Below are 16267 nucleotides of genomic sequence, written 5' to 3'. Positions count from 1 at the left end.
CATTAAAACACTCTTAACTAGTTCATTACCATTAGACAAATGATATATATGTACAGTTCAGTCTTTCAGGTGCATGGTTTTAGAACATTTTTGTCATGCTTTTTGACTGAATGTTGTATATAGTGTGACAAGCATTCTCCTTTATGACCTTGGAATCAAATTAACTGTTGATCAAATGATTTTTGTGTTACAAGATTAAAATGAAAAAGTACAACAACCAACCTTGGTGGTTCACAAAACTGTGTGTTTGTGGCTGTGTGTGTGTAGGTGGTAACTATGGTCCTTCAGCTGTAGGGTGACATGGAAAACCGTTTCACTTTTTATTCAGCACAAACCCTTTTAATTTATGTATTTATTTGGATTTTTCTACCGTGAATAATTTTTGTTTTCAATTAATATTTTAAACATTGCATTATTGTCATTTTTGCTTTGAAACCATACAGAGAAGTTTCCTACACCCAGGTTAAGACCAAGTCCCCCCCCGGTGAGTGTTGGGCAGTTCAATGATACTGCTGGTTGTAGTCCACTGCTGGGCCAAGGTGGGAATTGTAGTCCAGTGGTTGGGCCATGATAGGAATCCTATGGTGTTATTCCGCTGTCATGACGTTTTCTGTCATGTTTATTTAGATTTCTTTTTGTTTGGTATGTTTGCCTTGCTGGTGTATTAGAAGAGTAGTTTGATGTGCTGGGACTCTTTCCAGGTCATTACTTGGGGATTACCATAGTACCATAGGCCCTATCTGGTGTGTTTACCTGTGGTGTCATACTCTGTCAGATGACTGTGACTCACAAACACACACACACACAAACACACTTCCTCATCACTGGAATCTGGATCCTGTTTCTAATAAAATCTTTCTCCACTTCCTTCATCGTACTTTTAAAAATGTTTTTTCTTTATGAAAATAACTTTTTAAACTTGTTGACATAGTTGGCTCTGATGTTACAGGTGTGTGTGTGTGTGTGTGTGTGTGTGTGTGGGCGGGTGTGTGTGTGTGTGTGTGGGTGTGTTTCTGCTCTGCAGCAGGATTTCATTCAGTCTGTTTCTTCTCTGTTTGTGTGCTAACTGTACATGATGCTCTTGTAATCTTAAGAATAAATAATTCCCACTGAGTAGAAGACATTGTGTTTCAATGTTTGCTTTCCTCATGGGGGTCATCAAAAATTAGTTAATTTCAGTAATTCAATACAAAAAGTGAAATGCATATATAGATTCATGACAAAGATTTCAAGTGGAGATTCACAAGGAGGAGATTCACAAGAAGTGGACTGCTGCTGGAGTCGGTGCTTCAAGAACCACCACACAGGTACGTATCCAGGACATGGGCTACTACTATCACATTCTTGTGTCAACCCACTCGTGACCAAGAGACAACGCCAGAAGCATCTTACCTGGGTCGAGAAAAAGGACTGGACTGTTGCTGAGTGGTCCAAGGTGTTGTTTTCAGATGAAAGTAAATTTTGCATTTCATTTGGAAATCAAGGTCTCAGAGTCTGGAGGAAGAGTGGAGAGGCACACAATCCAAACTGCTTGAGGACTAGTGTGATGTTTCCACAATCAGTGATGGTTAGAGGAGCCATGTCATCTGCTGGTGTAAGTCCACTATTGTATCAAGACCAAAATCAGCGAAGGTCATTCCAAGATAATATTCCTTTGGGTTTTTTTGGCTAATCAACATAATCAAGTAAACACTTGCAATAGATCACTCTGTCATGAATTTATATAATATATGATTTGATTTCTTGTACTGAATTACTGAAATGAAAAAAAAAAACTTAAAAAATTACTTTTAAGAGATCATCAAAAGTTTGAGAATAAATGTGATTTTAGTGTAACAGAAACGCAGGCCTCACGTGTGATTCCAGTTGATGTTCAGCAATCCTGTTAAGTATCTTGAATGTTCACTCAGTCTTCACCAGTCTGTCCATGTTTCTGTTTCACCACTAGAGGTCAGCGTCGTTTAAGCAGTGCATCTCCAGACGCTGTAAGCCTTGTTTATACTTTCGCGAGTGACCGTAGCGGGCGACTCCGCCCACCTCGCGCGACCCTGCGCGACCGGTGGAAGCGTTTATACTTTCCGCGTGCAGTGTTCTCCGAAACGATATGTGGTAGTATAAAGAAACACCCCTCAACAACAGGACCATTTACCTGATGAATTTTAATGTTGCTTTGAGTTTCAGGTTTGAAAGTGCTGGAATTTTGGCTAAAGTACTTGAAAATGCTTGAAATTGTAACTATAGGTATGCTGACGAACCAACGTTCGATGCGAAAAATTCTGGCTCAGTAATGTGTTCCAAACTACGTTGTACTTTTGTAAGGGTGTCATATAACATCACTTCTCACCGCCTAGCAGGTGTATGTTTTTTCCTGAATAATACTGTGTCTTCGTTAAGCACAACCCAGCCAGTCATCAGGCACTATTTATAGTCAGCTCTGAGGCGATTTCAGGTCGGGAGACCAGCGATAAGATACTTTGTTGTTTTCAAGCGGTCTGTTTTCTTCATCAACGCTCCGGACACCATCGAAATATATGTGGACCTAAAAATACAGCTTTTATCTCAATACTGACCAAATTTAATCGAAATCCGTGCAGGCGAAAGTATTTTACTGGACCGCGGAAAATAAGTAGTCATGATTGACATTTGTATATCGAACGTCACGGTAGCTAGCAACTTTAGGCTAAAAGCGGCGTCTCGGTTACTCGTTCCCACAGTGTTTTCTTGAAATCGGTACTGATATCAGTGTTGTGTAGTTTAATCTCATTGTTTTCTGATATAACTTGTTAAATGGTAATATTGTTAACATCACTTCGAATTATGATTAATTATTAATTATGATTAATTAGAATTAGATTATGTGAATTTCAGTCACACGACTTCTATTGTAATGAATGTATTATATTTTAATGTGATACATGATATTATAAATATCATAACTTTATCAATTCTCAACCAATTTTCAAAATCCAGGTATCATTTTAAATGTCTATTTCAGCTCTGTCTAGATATGTGATTGTTTTTAAGCTTTTAAGCTGTTTGATTTTGTCATCATACCTAGTAACTACTTCGTTTCACAACAAATAGCTGTCTGACTGAACAGTTCTCTTGTATTACGTTAACAAATACGAGCCTCTTGTAATTCCAGGACAAAACATGAGAGAACGTGAAGACGTTAAGATTGGGCATTTTGAAAATAAACCACCATTAAATAATGTGATAAAAAAGCGAATTATTTCGAATCATTTCGAGTATATGTATAACTATTTAACTTAATTAAGTTTAACGTGCTGGGAAATATTGAAATGGACCTTGAATGTGACGTACAAGTGTTTTAATTCCACCTTGTTAAGGTGTATGAACCCGGCAAACATGACTTTGTTCATTGCGCTGAGGCGCGGCGCGCGCGAAGTAAAATTCGAGAGGTGCACGACCTCGCGAATCGACAGCGCGCGAGGCCCTGGGCGGCGCGGAGCCACAGCGATTACGTCATTTTCGCCGCGCGGACCCTCGCGCCGCTCGCGACGCGTCAAATATAAACCAGGCTTTAGTAGGAGTTTGTTTCTATGAGTGAAATAGTCCATACACTTGTGCGCAAACACACACACACACAAGAATTCTCTCCCCACTATGAATAACAAACAGGATGGGTCAGGAATGCTGGTGCAGCAGTGAAGAAGTGTTGAATCAAACTCACGCACGTCACATGGCCACTGACTGTCTCTCTTACTGTCTCTCTGACCTCGTCCTGCGCTTCAGATCTGTGGTTGTCTCTCTGATCCAAGAGTTGCCAGTCATGTTAATCACTTTTTCTCCTTTGAGACTGACAGTTCAGCCTTTGGCTGTGCGGTGTCTCTGTGAGTTGGTAAATCCCCATAGGTCTTTTTTAGTGCATTCCTCACTCACTGAATAATCACCCTCTCAGTCTGTACACTCACCAAAGGTTCCCTCTACAGCAGGACTGTGTAGAATACACAGATCAAACAACTCTCCAGAAGGCCATTGGGTTAGCTGGCAGGGTATGTGTTTTGTGTGTTAGACATGGTGGTGTATGCTTGCGTATTACAAATGGTCATTGTCTGAAATGTCTGATCTAGCTCTTGCTTGGCCAGGCAGCGGTGGCCCTTCCCCAGGGGCCCCTCTGCCACTGTGTGTGTGTGTGTGTGTGTGTGTGTGTGTGTGTGTGTGTGTGTGTGTGTGTGTGTGTGTGTATGTGTGTGTGTGTGTAAATCTGTAAGTGTGAGCACTGCCTTTATAACACTTGGTGCACTTGTACTGCTGTGATATCCTTATCACCGATAAAACAGTGCCTTGTGTCTTTACCAATTCACTGTGTGTGTGTGTGTGTGTGTTTTAGGATGTTGAGAAGTAACTGGAAGCCATGTCTTTAGCGGTTGCTGCAGTTACGACATGGTTGTGATGGTGCTTGTGTTACTAAGATATGGGACAGGGAGAGTGGAAACACAGACAGGATGTGCCGAAAACTGCGAATAGCTCTGAATTAATAACCATCTCATAGACACTGTGCTGATTCCAGCCCAGTGGTCCTCTTTAACATACACTGAGAAAGACAATAACACACAGTTCCCAGACCAGCTGTAGCATTTCATTGTGTGCTCCCTGACCCCTGAGAACCGGGCATCAGTCTTGAGCCCGGATCCACTGGGCCGTTGGCAGCTCTATGAAGGCTGGTGCTGTGTGGTTCTGGGAGTTCTGGAGCAAATGGTTCTCGCCCGGATACGCATGCAGAGAGTTGGACTCCAGACTGACAGCTTGCGACTGTACAACACACTTCGGAGGAAACAATTCAGTGTCATGAACACACACAGCACTTCCCTCCTGTTCCCTGAGGTCAAAAACACACAAAATAATCACAGCTCTCTCTCTCTCTCTCACACACACACACACACACACTTTCATGCGCACACATTCAGACACTCAAATAAAGCAGAAAGCCTAAACCCTAGACAAACACCCAGTCCCAAAGATAGTCTACAGCCCAAGGGCACACTGGCCTATAGCCTTGGGAAAAGATCAAGGACACTGAAAAAGCTCAAGACACAGTCGTCCTCCTGTAGCACACTGGCCTTGGGAAACACTGCTGGTTTCTGTCAGGACAGACAAGTCCTCCTACAACACGCTAGGGGATGTGAGAAGAGTTTTGAGAGAGTCAGACTATATCTCCTCAGAGGAATCAGACTAGATCTCCTCAGAGGAATCAGACTATATCTCCTCACTCAAAGAAAACTGCTCACATGAGTCACTAATTCTGAATTTCTAAAACCAGAAAAAATATTAGCAAGAGCAGAAAACACAGAAACTGACCACTCTCTCACTCTCCCTGAAAGTGCCTTATTCTCCAAAGTGATGGTATATATTCCCAAAAGCGACTGAGGACAGTATTCCAACCTGCTTTTCATTTCTTATAGTAATTGTAAACCAACATCTTTAAGTGAAAGGTATGCTGTGTTACAAAAGCCATCTGAGTTTGTGTGTGTGTGTTTCAGGTCTCACTTTGCACATCGAATTCTGGATTCTGGTGCTTTATAGAGGCCCCCCTGGCTACAATATGTTTGCAGACTGGAAAAAAAAACTTTCTCCTTAAAAGAGCAAAGATTTACTAAGTAAATACTCTCACAAATACTTACGCAATGTTTTTGCTTAGTGGTTTTTCTTTTCTTGGCTTGGCTTTACCTCACAGGTGATCTCTGATCACATTAATCTCTGATGACATTACTTAAAGTTGGGCGGGCTTCATTACAGCCGCACTGTAAACAGTTAATCGTAGTCCTGGCTAACCGCGAGCTTGGTTATAATGAACTGTGTAATTGCCTGCCGTCCTCAACAGAGGGTTGTTTTGCCAGACGTCACATGTGACAAAAGCATCGAGTCAGATGCACGGTGTCGGGGGCAGACGGGGGAGGAATTTAAGAAAGAAAAAACAAGTGTCCATGGTAACCAGCAAGACTGTGAAAGAGAAGGGGAGAGAGAAGCAGCATCTGTCCGAGGAGGGAGAGACGGGGTGCGACGGTCGCCTAGCAACCTCCACGCTGTAAGAGCCAGAGTATGACGACGGCAGCTTAGCAACCCCCGACAGGACGGGAGAGCGATCCAGAGAGGCTTCGAGGGGGCAAGAGAACAATGCAGCCCTTATAAGACTGCCCAGCCACCGGCCAACACTCAGCAGTCGAACATTTCAGCCTGAGAATGAGACGTTGCCAATGCTAAGGCATCCATCCAGACGCCCCAGCGCTCCGTGTGTGTGAGAGACAGATGAGTGGAGTGGGAGTGGGTCTATGGGAGCGCTGTGCTCAGCCCCATGTTTGTGAAGGGGACTCTATGTGCCTTATAAAGTTCACAATATGCATGTTTCTCTTGTCCATGACAAGCAGCATGTTTTATTGAATTTGAAACAGAACAAACCATTAAGCATCACATAAAAGGAAGTGAGATAAAACCCAGTTTCAGTAGTGGTGCTGGAACTGGAACTGCTATATTATCCAGTGTCTATGATAAATGCTGTCTAAGTGTTAAACTATTTCTATTCAAGCCATAATTGTACTCTTTTCTCTAATTACAAGGGTTCCTGTCCTCTGTACAAAACGAACAGGTTGTCCACCTCTGTGCCAGGAGTGCAGTGCCACTGGACGTCAGACTTTCCTCACAGTCTTCACTTTCGAGGACAGTGGAACGTTTTCTCTGTAACTTTCTTACATATCTCTAGCTTGTTTCCTGTGGTCTTTAGATTCCACATTTTTTATTCATCACTGATAATTACTCACAGGTAGCTTGTCACATATTACACATAATCAGTGTTATCAAAAACACATTCAATGTTCATCTAAAAACAATAATGAAGACTCAGTGTAAAAAAAGAAGCTTCAAGTTTGAAAAGGATGGTCCTCCAGCACAGACAGGAAGTGGATCTACAGTGTAGATAGGAAGTGGATCTACAATGCAGACAGGAAGTGGATCTACAGTGCAGACAGGAAGTGGATCTACAGTGCAGACAGGAAGTGGATCTACAGTGTAGATAGGAAGTGGATCTACAGTGCAGACAGGAAGTGAATCTACAGTGTAGATAGGAAGTGGATCTACAGTGCAGACAGGAAGTGGATCTACAGTGTAGATAGGAAGTGGATCTACAGTGCAGACAGTAAGTGGATCTACAGACACGGAGCAAAAGCAGCATGAGACATTGATTTGATTACAATGACCACTGCTTCAGAGTCACCTAGCCCTGCATGCTCACGTGTGTGTGTGTGTGTGTGTGTGTGTGTGTGTGTGTGTGTGTGTAATGTGTTGTGAAAGCGCTATACAAATATTTTTGATTTGATTTGATTTGAATGGCCTCCAGGTGACTAGACCACTGAATGAGGCCCACAACACATAGTTGGCAAGGGATGAGGGTGACAGCAAGAAAAGTTGCTTAAGGTCACTGATAACCGACGGTCACTGATGACTGATGGTCACTGGTCACTTAAGTTCACTGAACACTGACCCCGCTCCTCCTCTGATGGGTCAAAGAAAGCTACTGGACAAACAGAAGATGGAAGAACAGAAGTTGGGCTGTTCTTCACCAGTTTGGATGCTGGATACAGGTCAGTGGTCTGGAAACAGGTCAGTGGTCTGGATACAGGTCAGTGGTCTGCCTTTGGGTTTACTTCAGTTGATCTTAGTAAATTAACAGTGTAGAATCTGTATGAATCTGTGTGTTTCAAAATGAGGCCTAATAAACAATGAATTGTCATTCACAGCGTATGGAACATGTGCAGAAACATGTGGAGGAGTTATGGTGGGACAGGTAGTGAATACAGTCATATCACAAAGTGCAGTAGTGAGTCCTAAAGATCTGACCTCAGACCTGCTGGAGCTATTACGCTGTGCATAAGATTATCAGAGAACTGATCTGAGACCTGTAGGAGATGTCACTCTGTGAATTTATCAGAGAGCTGATCTGAGATTAGCTACCTGTGTTTAATTCAGAGGTACTTCAGTTTCAGCAACTGCATCTGAAAAAAATTGCAAAAAAGTAAAAAAAAAAAGATGCAAAGGAGAATGTGTTCAGTGTTCAGAAAGTGTTCAGTGTTCAGTCTCAGGGCTGGAGAGGAGATGCTCAGCACGGAGTGCCTATGGCCATCTCTGAAGAGCTGTCCTTCATTTTGTCAAAAAAAACGTCTGGAGACGTGCCGGGGGCGATCTGTAACTTGTCCTCGTTCACGGAAGCAGGAGAAGAAGGAGAGGAAGACATAGCAGTCGCTGTGGTGGACGAAGATGATGATGAGGAAGATGCCCCATCAGGCAGACACTCTTCACAGCAACAGCAGCAACAATCCATGAAGCTCCGCCCAAGAGAACGACACACACACAGAACCAGAACAGGAGTGGCCCCAGCGCGCACAAACATCAGGAACTGGCCAATCAGAGCCAAAAGGGCCAGCGTGGCCCCACCCACTTGCAGGTCTGCGTAGGTGAGTCCGATGGTCCAGGCATGCTCGGGCAGGCTGCACACGCCGTACACGGCCGCCAGCATCAGCACGGTGCGACCCAGCTGTCTCTCCCGAGCACGACGCTGCTTCTGCTGCTTCGACAAGGAAGACGAGGAGGAAGATGAGCAGGTGGAGGTTGAGGAAGGGCGGGTGTGTCGGCTGGCGTCTTCGGCGACATGCCTCGTGAGCAGCTGGCAGGCGAGCGAGAAGAGCAGAGGGAGGCAGAAGAAGCAGCCGAAGGTCCACCAGGCCCGCGCCTCCGCGTACGTCACCGCCAGAGAGTACACGGCCTCGGGCAGAGAGGCCAGCGGCCGGCGGGCACACCAGTCCAGCGGCAGACCAGTCACTGGAGACACCTCTGTCACCAGCTGCCACAGGAGCAGCTCTGGGATGGCCAGGAGCAGAGAGCCGACCCACACCACCGACAGCTTGGGCAGGATGGAGGTACATGGCTCCACCTGGTGCGGCCGGGGAGACGTGCTTGTCAGGGCGTGGAAACGATCGATACTCAGAGCACACAGGCTGAAGGTGGTCACACCTAGAGCTGTCACCTGAAAGAGGACAAGAAGCACAATAAGGAAAACGTAGAAGCAGAAATTTTCATTTATGTCAAAGTACTATGAACTGCTGCAGCATGCCTCACCCTTCACACCATCACCCCTCACCCTTCACACCATCACTCCTCACCCTTCACACCATCACCCTCACCCTTCACACCATCACCCCTCACCTTTCACACCATCACCCCTCACCTTTCACACCATCACCCTTCCCACCATCACCCCTCACCCTTCACACCATTACCCCTCACACCATCACCCCTCACCCTTCACACCATCACCCCTTACTATTCACCCTTCTCCCCCACTCTTCACCCCTCACCCCTCACCCTACATCTGAGACATAAGAGATTCTCTCCACACAGTACCAGTGCTCCTGTTGTTAAGATGTGTAGTCTTTGTGAACCCTTTACATATTCTCTCCTTTATAGACTCTCTCCTTTACAGATTCTCTTCTTGACAGATCATCTCCTGCACCAGTACTACAAATGAGGACAAAACAGTTAAAAGCACTCCAGGAGAAAAACTAGAGAAACATTCTCCTGTTACAGAGCGACTGAACCTCCAAACAAACCCTCTCGTTTCAGTTTGACCTAAATCCCCATTTTACACACTAATGGCCTCAATTAGCCACGCACAACCATTCAGACTAATTAAGTAAAGCACATATTTGAATAACAACAGAGGGACTCATTCGGTGAAGAGTCTGGAGAGCCTGAATGAACATGAAGGACTCATGAAAGCACAACACAAGTCCAGCCGCCCACACACAACAAACAAGCCTTAAAGCCCTGGCGCTAATTTTGAAGTAAAGTGTAAACAAGAGAAACAACACTGTCTTACACGTAGAGATTAAACAGTGAGGTTCCCAAGCTGTGAAAGTTTTTTAAAGCTGAAAGTGCTGTGAAAGTTCTAGAAGATGCATGCAGTTTATATTATTAGAAAGGGTAGATAATTAAATCATATATAATCACTTTACCTATATGTGTGTGTGTGTGTGGGGGGGGTGTGAGAAAGAGAGAGAGGTCATGTTTTAGTATATAAATAATAATAAATAATTATTACACACACCCACACCCACACACAGCAGAAACGTTATGTTTTGTCTGGAGCCTTCTCACACTTCGCGCACCAATCCTGCGCGCTTTTTGGAGATGCCGTGACTCTTGAGGTGGACTAACCTCCACGTAAGGGACGACACGGCATGACAGGTCACCCATTAAACGCCTCTTCGTGAGCTCATTAAAGATGACCACCGGCAGACAGAACACAAGCACTAGGAAATCCCAGAACGCGAGACTGGCGAGGATGCAGTTCCACGTGGTTTTCAGGTAGTAGTTGTGCCACACGATGCACATCACCGCCAGGTTCCCCACGACGCCAATGGCGAACACAATCAGCGACAGCAGCATCACCGCGTAGGCGCTGTATGTCTCGTCCGTTACAGGATATAACGGATTGTGGATGAGGAGCGACCCATTGAAGATTCTCGGAGTGGTGAAGTAGCCGTCCGGGTCGCGGGCTCTGTGCTGGTTGTAGTTCTGCGCCGCCTGTTGCTCTCGTGGTCTCCCTTTCCAACTCTTGGAACCGCGAGGAACTCTCTTGAGTTGCGTCTCGGGACGCGAAAATGAAGAATCGTCGGGTTTTACATTTTCGGTTTTGCCGTTTTGCAACAAATACTCAGGTTGACGGAGGATGGCCGTAGGCAGACCGAGGGGTTCATGTGACGGTGTCTCCGCGGCACTGCGCACCGTTAGTGCTGAAATTACGTGGCGCGACTCTAGAACTCCAGTAAGCAACGTAAAGTAAAGAAATCGAAACATTTTTCCATTCATGTAAACCCGTGTTAGTTGGAGTGATGTTTATGCCCCTGAACACGAACCGATGGGTGAAAATCAGCGAAGAAGTTGATCGTGGGGAGAACGCCAAGAACGTGCAAGAGCTCGAGCTCCTCTCGTAACCGCGGCTGCGTTTTCTGAGGGACCTGATGGTTTTCTTAGCCCGTTACACGGCGATAAAATTAGACTGCGAAATAGTGCGGGATAGCGACCCCTCGTGTACAGCAAATGTTTAGTAAACTTTCCTACGACATAAGATACATTTATCATCAAACGAAACATTTAAATAGATAATTGGATTAGTATGCCAAAGAAATGTAAACAATGTAAGTGTTTTGCCCTGTTGGAAGTCTAGGCTGTGTAGGACTGACTAAGGCTATGTGTTTTTTATGCTAATTTGTTTGATGTAATATGGTTATACCATTTCAGTAGAGCTGTCCTATGCGTTCTTAAAATACCAAACATCAATCCAAAAAGAAAAAAAAAGATTTACATCAGATTTAAGTAAAAAGAATGATAAGTAAGTAAAATAGTAAAATCCAAACCACTCCCACCTAGTTGAACATCTTAACAATTCCATAAGCAGCTGCAACACTCACCCTGACCACATAATGGCAGACGACACGCATTAGCTGTTTCATTAACATGATCGTTTTATTTATTTCTGAAGCAGAATTCTTGCCTGATAATGTAACAGACTAATGTATCAGTTCACACATCCAACTGATTGCCCTAACCCCTGTTTCAGCTTACAGCAGTAGGGCTGTTCGGGCTGAAGGGTTGAAGGGCTGAAGGGCACTAGGGCTGTGGGGCTGAATGGCTGTAGGGCTGAAGTTCAGTAGGGCTGTAGGGCCTTAGGGCAGTAGGGCTGACAGTCCAGGCCACTGAAGCAATGAAAACTCAGTATTTCCTGGAACTACTTCCTGGAGCAGTGGTGTGTGTCTTGTGACATAGCGCATGGCCATGCTGGAAGTGTCCAGGAGAGTGCTGATGAACTAAAGTCAGGCGGACATTAACTGGCTTAATATGTTTGTCAGCAGGGATCAGGGACTCTAATGTTTGCACGGAGAGCATGTAGTGCCTGGATTGGAGACAGGATGGCTGTGGAACCATCAGCACAATGATGCAGGAGCCTGCATTCATCTGACCAGGAGACATTTTCCCACTCCTTATCCACTGATTTGCAGCTGCTGTGTACAGATGCATCCTCTTGGTCTTGTGAACTCTGTTGACAGCAGATATTGGTCTTCAGCTTTTGTAAAGTATGCTGATTCCCAATGTGAGTTCCCCGTCGTGGCCTGTGTGAGACCTAGCCCCTCAACTTTTCTAATGGCAGATAGTTTTATTATTTGTCTGACATTCATTTTGTTTAATGTTTCATGTTCATCTTCACCAATCACTAAGGGACCAGCTATGAGGTCACCTCAGGACTTCAACAATCACTAAAAGACCAGCTATGAGGTCACAGCAGGACTTCAACAATCACTAAAGGACCAGCTATGAGGTCACCTCAGGGCTTCAACACTCACTAAGGGACCAGTGATGAAGTCACAGCAGGACTTCAACAATCACTAAAGGACCAGCTATGAGGTCACCTCAGGGCTTCAACACTCATTAAAGGACCAGGTATGAGGTCACCTCAAGACTTCAATAATCATTGAAGGACCAGCTATGAGGTCACCTCAGGGCTTCAACACTCACTAAGGGACCAGCTATGAGGTCACCTCAGGACTTCAACACTCACTAAAGGACCAGGTATGAGGTCACCTCAGGACTTCAATGATCATTGAAGGACCAGCTATGAGGTCACCTCAGAGCTTCAACACTCACTAAAGGACCAGCTATGACGTCACCACTTCACCTCAGGACTTCAATAATCACTAAAAGACCAGCTATGAGGTAACAGCAGAACTTCAACAATCACTAAAGGACCAGCTATGAGGTCACCTCAGGGCTTCAACGCTCACTAAAGGACCAGTGATGAAGTCACAGCAGGACTTCAACAATCACTAAAGGACCAGCTATGAGGTCACCTCAGGGCTTCAACACTCACTAAGGGACCAGCTATGAGGTCACCTCAGGACTTCAACACTCACTAAAGGACCAGGTATGAGGTCACCTCAAGACTTCAATAATCATTGAAGGACCAGCTATGAGGTCACCTCAGGGCTTCAACACTCACTAAGGGACCAGCTATGAGGTCACCTCAGGACTTCAACACTCACTAAAGGACCAGGTATGAGGTCACCTCAGGACTTCAATGATCATTGAAGGACCAGCTATGAGGTCACCTCAGAGCTTCAACACTCACTAAAGGACCAGCTATGACGTCACCACTTCACCTCAGGACTTCAATAATCACTAAAAGACCAGCTATGAGGTAACAGCAGAACTTCAACAATCACTAAAGGACCAGCTATGAGGTCACCTCAGGGCTTCAACGCTCACTAAAGGACCAGTGATGAAGTCACAGCAGGACTTCAACAATCACTAAAGGACCAGCTATGAGGTCACCTCAGGGCTTCAACACTCACTAAGGGACCAGCTATGAGGTCACCTCAGGACTTCAACACTCACTAAAGGACCAGGTATGAGGTCACCTCAGGACTTCAATGATCATTGAAGGACCAGCTATGAGGTCACCTCAGAGCTTCAACACTCACTAAAGGACCAGCTATGACGTCACCACTTCACCTCAGGACTTCAATAATCACTAAAGGACCAGCTATGAGGTCACCTCAGGGCTTCAACACTCACTAAAGGACCAGGTATGAGGTCACCTCAGGACTCCAATGATCATTGAAGGACCAGCTATGAGGTCACCTCAGAGCTTCAACACTCACTAAAGGACCAGCTATGACGTCACCACTTCACCTCAGGACTTCAATAATCACTAAAAGACCAGCTATGAGGTAACAGCAGAACTTCAACAATCACTAAAGGACCAGCTATGAGGTCACCTCAGGGCTTCAACGCTCACTAAAGGACCAGCTATGAGGTCACCTCAGGGCTTCAACACTCATTAAAGGACCAGGTATGAGGTCACCTCAAGACTGCAATAATCATTGAAGGACAAGCTATGAGGTCACCTCAGGGCTTCAACACTCACTAAAGGACCAGCTATGAGGTCCCTCAGCCAAACGTATGTCATTTTCCCCCCATCACACTCTATAACCGTCAACTCATTAACAGTATAAACCAGACCTCATTATATAGTACACAAAATCATTGGCCAACATTTTAATATACTGGAGATCTGTGGTTCAATATGTTGGTATTTATTAGAAATAAGTCATCCCTTAGCACATTTTCTTTCATATACACTAGAAATCTGATCCTCAGCACATGTCTAATTATGCTGGTAATCTCTGGCTCATGTGTTTTTAACGCTCTAAACCTCTGGCCCCACATGTTCACTCATGCTGCCCTTCTATGCTGGATGGCTTTGATGGCTCATGTGAGGCACCGTCTAATTCTGCTATTTTTAACCTGGGCTGTAAATAACTCAGAGGAGAGGAGAGGGTGTGGTCCAGAGAGTCAGGGTGAGTAAGAGTGAAAGTGTGTGAGCGATACCTTTATACCCTACTTTAACCAGTGTCCTACTTTAACCAGTTGTTGGATCTCCTACACAACGTCAACGTCTTCCTCCTCCCTCACATAGATTTCCCTATTTCTGGATTCATAGTGCAAAAAGTACCTAAAAAACTCAGTTCCCCCAGTTCCTTTTAAAATATTTAAACAGACAATGTAAGTGTTGCTCAACAGCTTTAAGAAATTAGCAGGAAAAGGAGGAAATGGAAATTAATGTAAATAAAGTGTTGGAGCTGAGGAATGCGAACAGCTCCAGTGAACTGATGGATTGTGAAACAAAGTTCTCAAGGCCCTTAACAACACAGCAGGGGACTGCATGCCGTTGTGATTGACAGATAAGAAGTGCATGCTTTTGTCAATCATTGATGGGTGTTGTAAGCAGCCAGGTTAATATTTCATCCCTATAAATCATGAAACCTCTCTATGCTCAAGGATGGGCATGTTAACTAGAACCACAATGAATGCCCAGCCTGTTTGCTCTCTGGTGTATACGTTTTCAAGCTCTTTTCTTGCTGTCTACTTTAACGTTTTAAGTAGAATTGTCTGTGTAGGTATCCCAACACTTGACATAATCTGCTCATCAACATGAACAGCTTCAGATCTATGCTACTTTTATAGTTTAACTGTTCTGTTTTAGTTCTACAGATCCATTTGCTACTATAGACTCTATAGGACCACACTCTTGTAGAGACCACACACCTGTAGAGACCACTCATTTGTAGAGACCACACTCCTGTAGAGACCACACTCCTGTAGAGACCACACTCCTGTAGAGACCACTCGCCTGTAGAGACCACTCGCCTGTAGAGACCACTCATCTGTAGAGACCACTCATCTGTAGAGACCACACTCCTGTAGAGACCACACTCCTGTAGAGACCACACTCCTGTAGAGACCACTCGCCTGTAGAGACCACTCATCTGTAGAGACCACTCATCTGTAGAGACCACTCACCTGTAGAGACCACACACTTGTAGAGACCACTCACCTGTAGAGACCACTCATCTGTAGAGATCACTCACCTGCAGAGTCCACCCACTTGCACCGGCCAGTCGTGTGGGTCGGAAGATGTGAGAACTAACCATTTAGAGTCGGAGGTTAGAAGAGGACTAATCTTTTAAAGCTTGATCATCCATTGATCTTCATACTGCAAACCATGAGTGTCAGACTCCTTTGAGGAGTGGGGACGGAGGTGGATCACCCCAGCAGTGTCCAGACACAGAGGATTACACTAATGTTTCAGCTCATCTCAGCCCATCCTGCTAAATTCTAGAATAGAGCACTGCAACCACTAATTACTTAACTAAATCAGTAAACACTGCCAGATTCCTTCCTTCCTCTTGTTGATTATAGTACTACTGTAACTGCTTGTATCATAACCTAGTTTGTAGAGCGTTTCCCTTTTGACCACATGAGGGCAGTAGTCAGCCAGTAGATCTGGTTCCTTAAGACAGTTCATTTTAGGACAGGTTATTAGTGTCATTTGATGATTTTTATTTCCAGAGGAAATGGACCCTCAGCTGTAGTGGAAAACAGTGTTACTACAGAAGCAGAAGATCCTGGTGGTGTCCTCAGTGTGGCATGGACCGTTTACTGGCTGAAATTAAACAAATTACTCTGGCTTGTTACCAGTGCCATCTTGGTAAACATTACAGGACAGATGAGAAATGTTTGTAACAGTACTGGACAACCATCCTTGACTGTGGCAACAGACTTGCCTTTTTCTGAAAGGTGTGAGTGTGTGTGTTTGTTTGTTTATGTGTGTGATGTGTTTGTGTGTGCATTGTCTGAT

At 44.8% G+C, this 16267-nt stretch overlaps 1 protein-coding gene and 1 long non-coding RNA gene across 2 annotated transcripts in view; one reads left to right on the top strand and one right to left on the bottom strand.

Moving 5' to 3' along the window:
• Window positions 1–6373: 6373 nt before the first annotated feature.
• On the bottom strand, window positions 6374–11039 carry gpr37l1a (G protein-coupled receptor 37 like 1a). Its single transcript, XM_077001186.1, has 2 exons — window positions 10228–11039; window positions 6374–9037 (listed from the first exon to the last, which is right to left on the bottom strand). The coding sequence occupies exons 1-2, from the start codon at window positions 10879–10881 to the stop codon at window positions 8114–8116; spliced, it is 1578 nt and encodes a 525-aa protein (XP_076857301.1). The 5' UTR covers window positions 10882–11039; the 3' UTR covers window positions 6374–8113.
• The window catches only part of LOC143511749 (uncharacterized), a 20989-nt gene continuing 14852 nt past the window's right edge, over window positions 10131–16267 (top strand). The window contains exons 1-4 of the long non-coding RNA XR_013130248.1: window positions 10131–10377; window positions 11922–12163; window positions 12289–14026; window positions 14394–14426. This is a non-coding gene — a long non-coding RNA (uncharacterized LOC143511749). The remainder of the gene's footprint in view (window positions 10378–11921; window positions 12164–12288; window positions 14027–14393; window positions 14427–16267) is intronic.

Source organism: Brachyhypopomus gauderio, chromosome 1 (assembly GCF_052324685.1).
Source record: "Brachyhypopomus gauderio isolate BG-103 chromosome 1, BGAUD_0.2, whole genome shotgun sequence".
Lineage (NCBI taxonomy): Eukaryota > Metazoa > Chordata > Actinopteri > Gymnotiformes > Hypopomidae > Brachyhypopomus > Brachyhypopomus gauderio.
The sequence above is the reverse complement of the archived record's forward strand: the minus strand, read 5'-3'. Positions and strand labels throughout refer to the sequence as shown.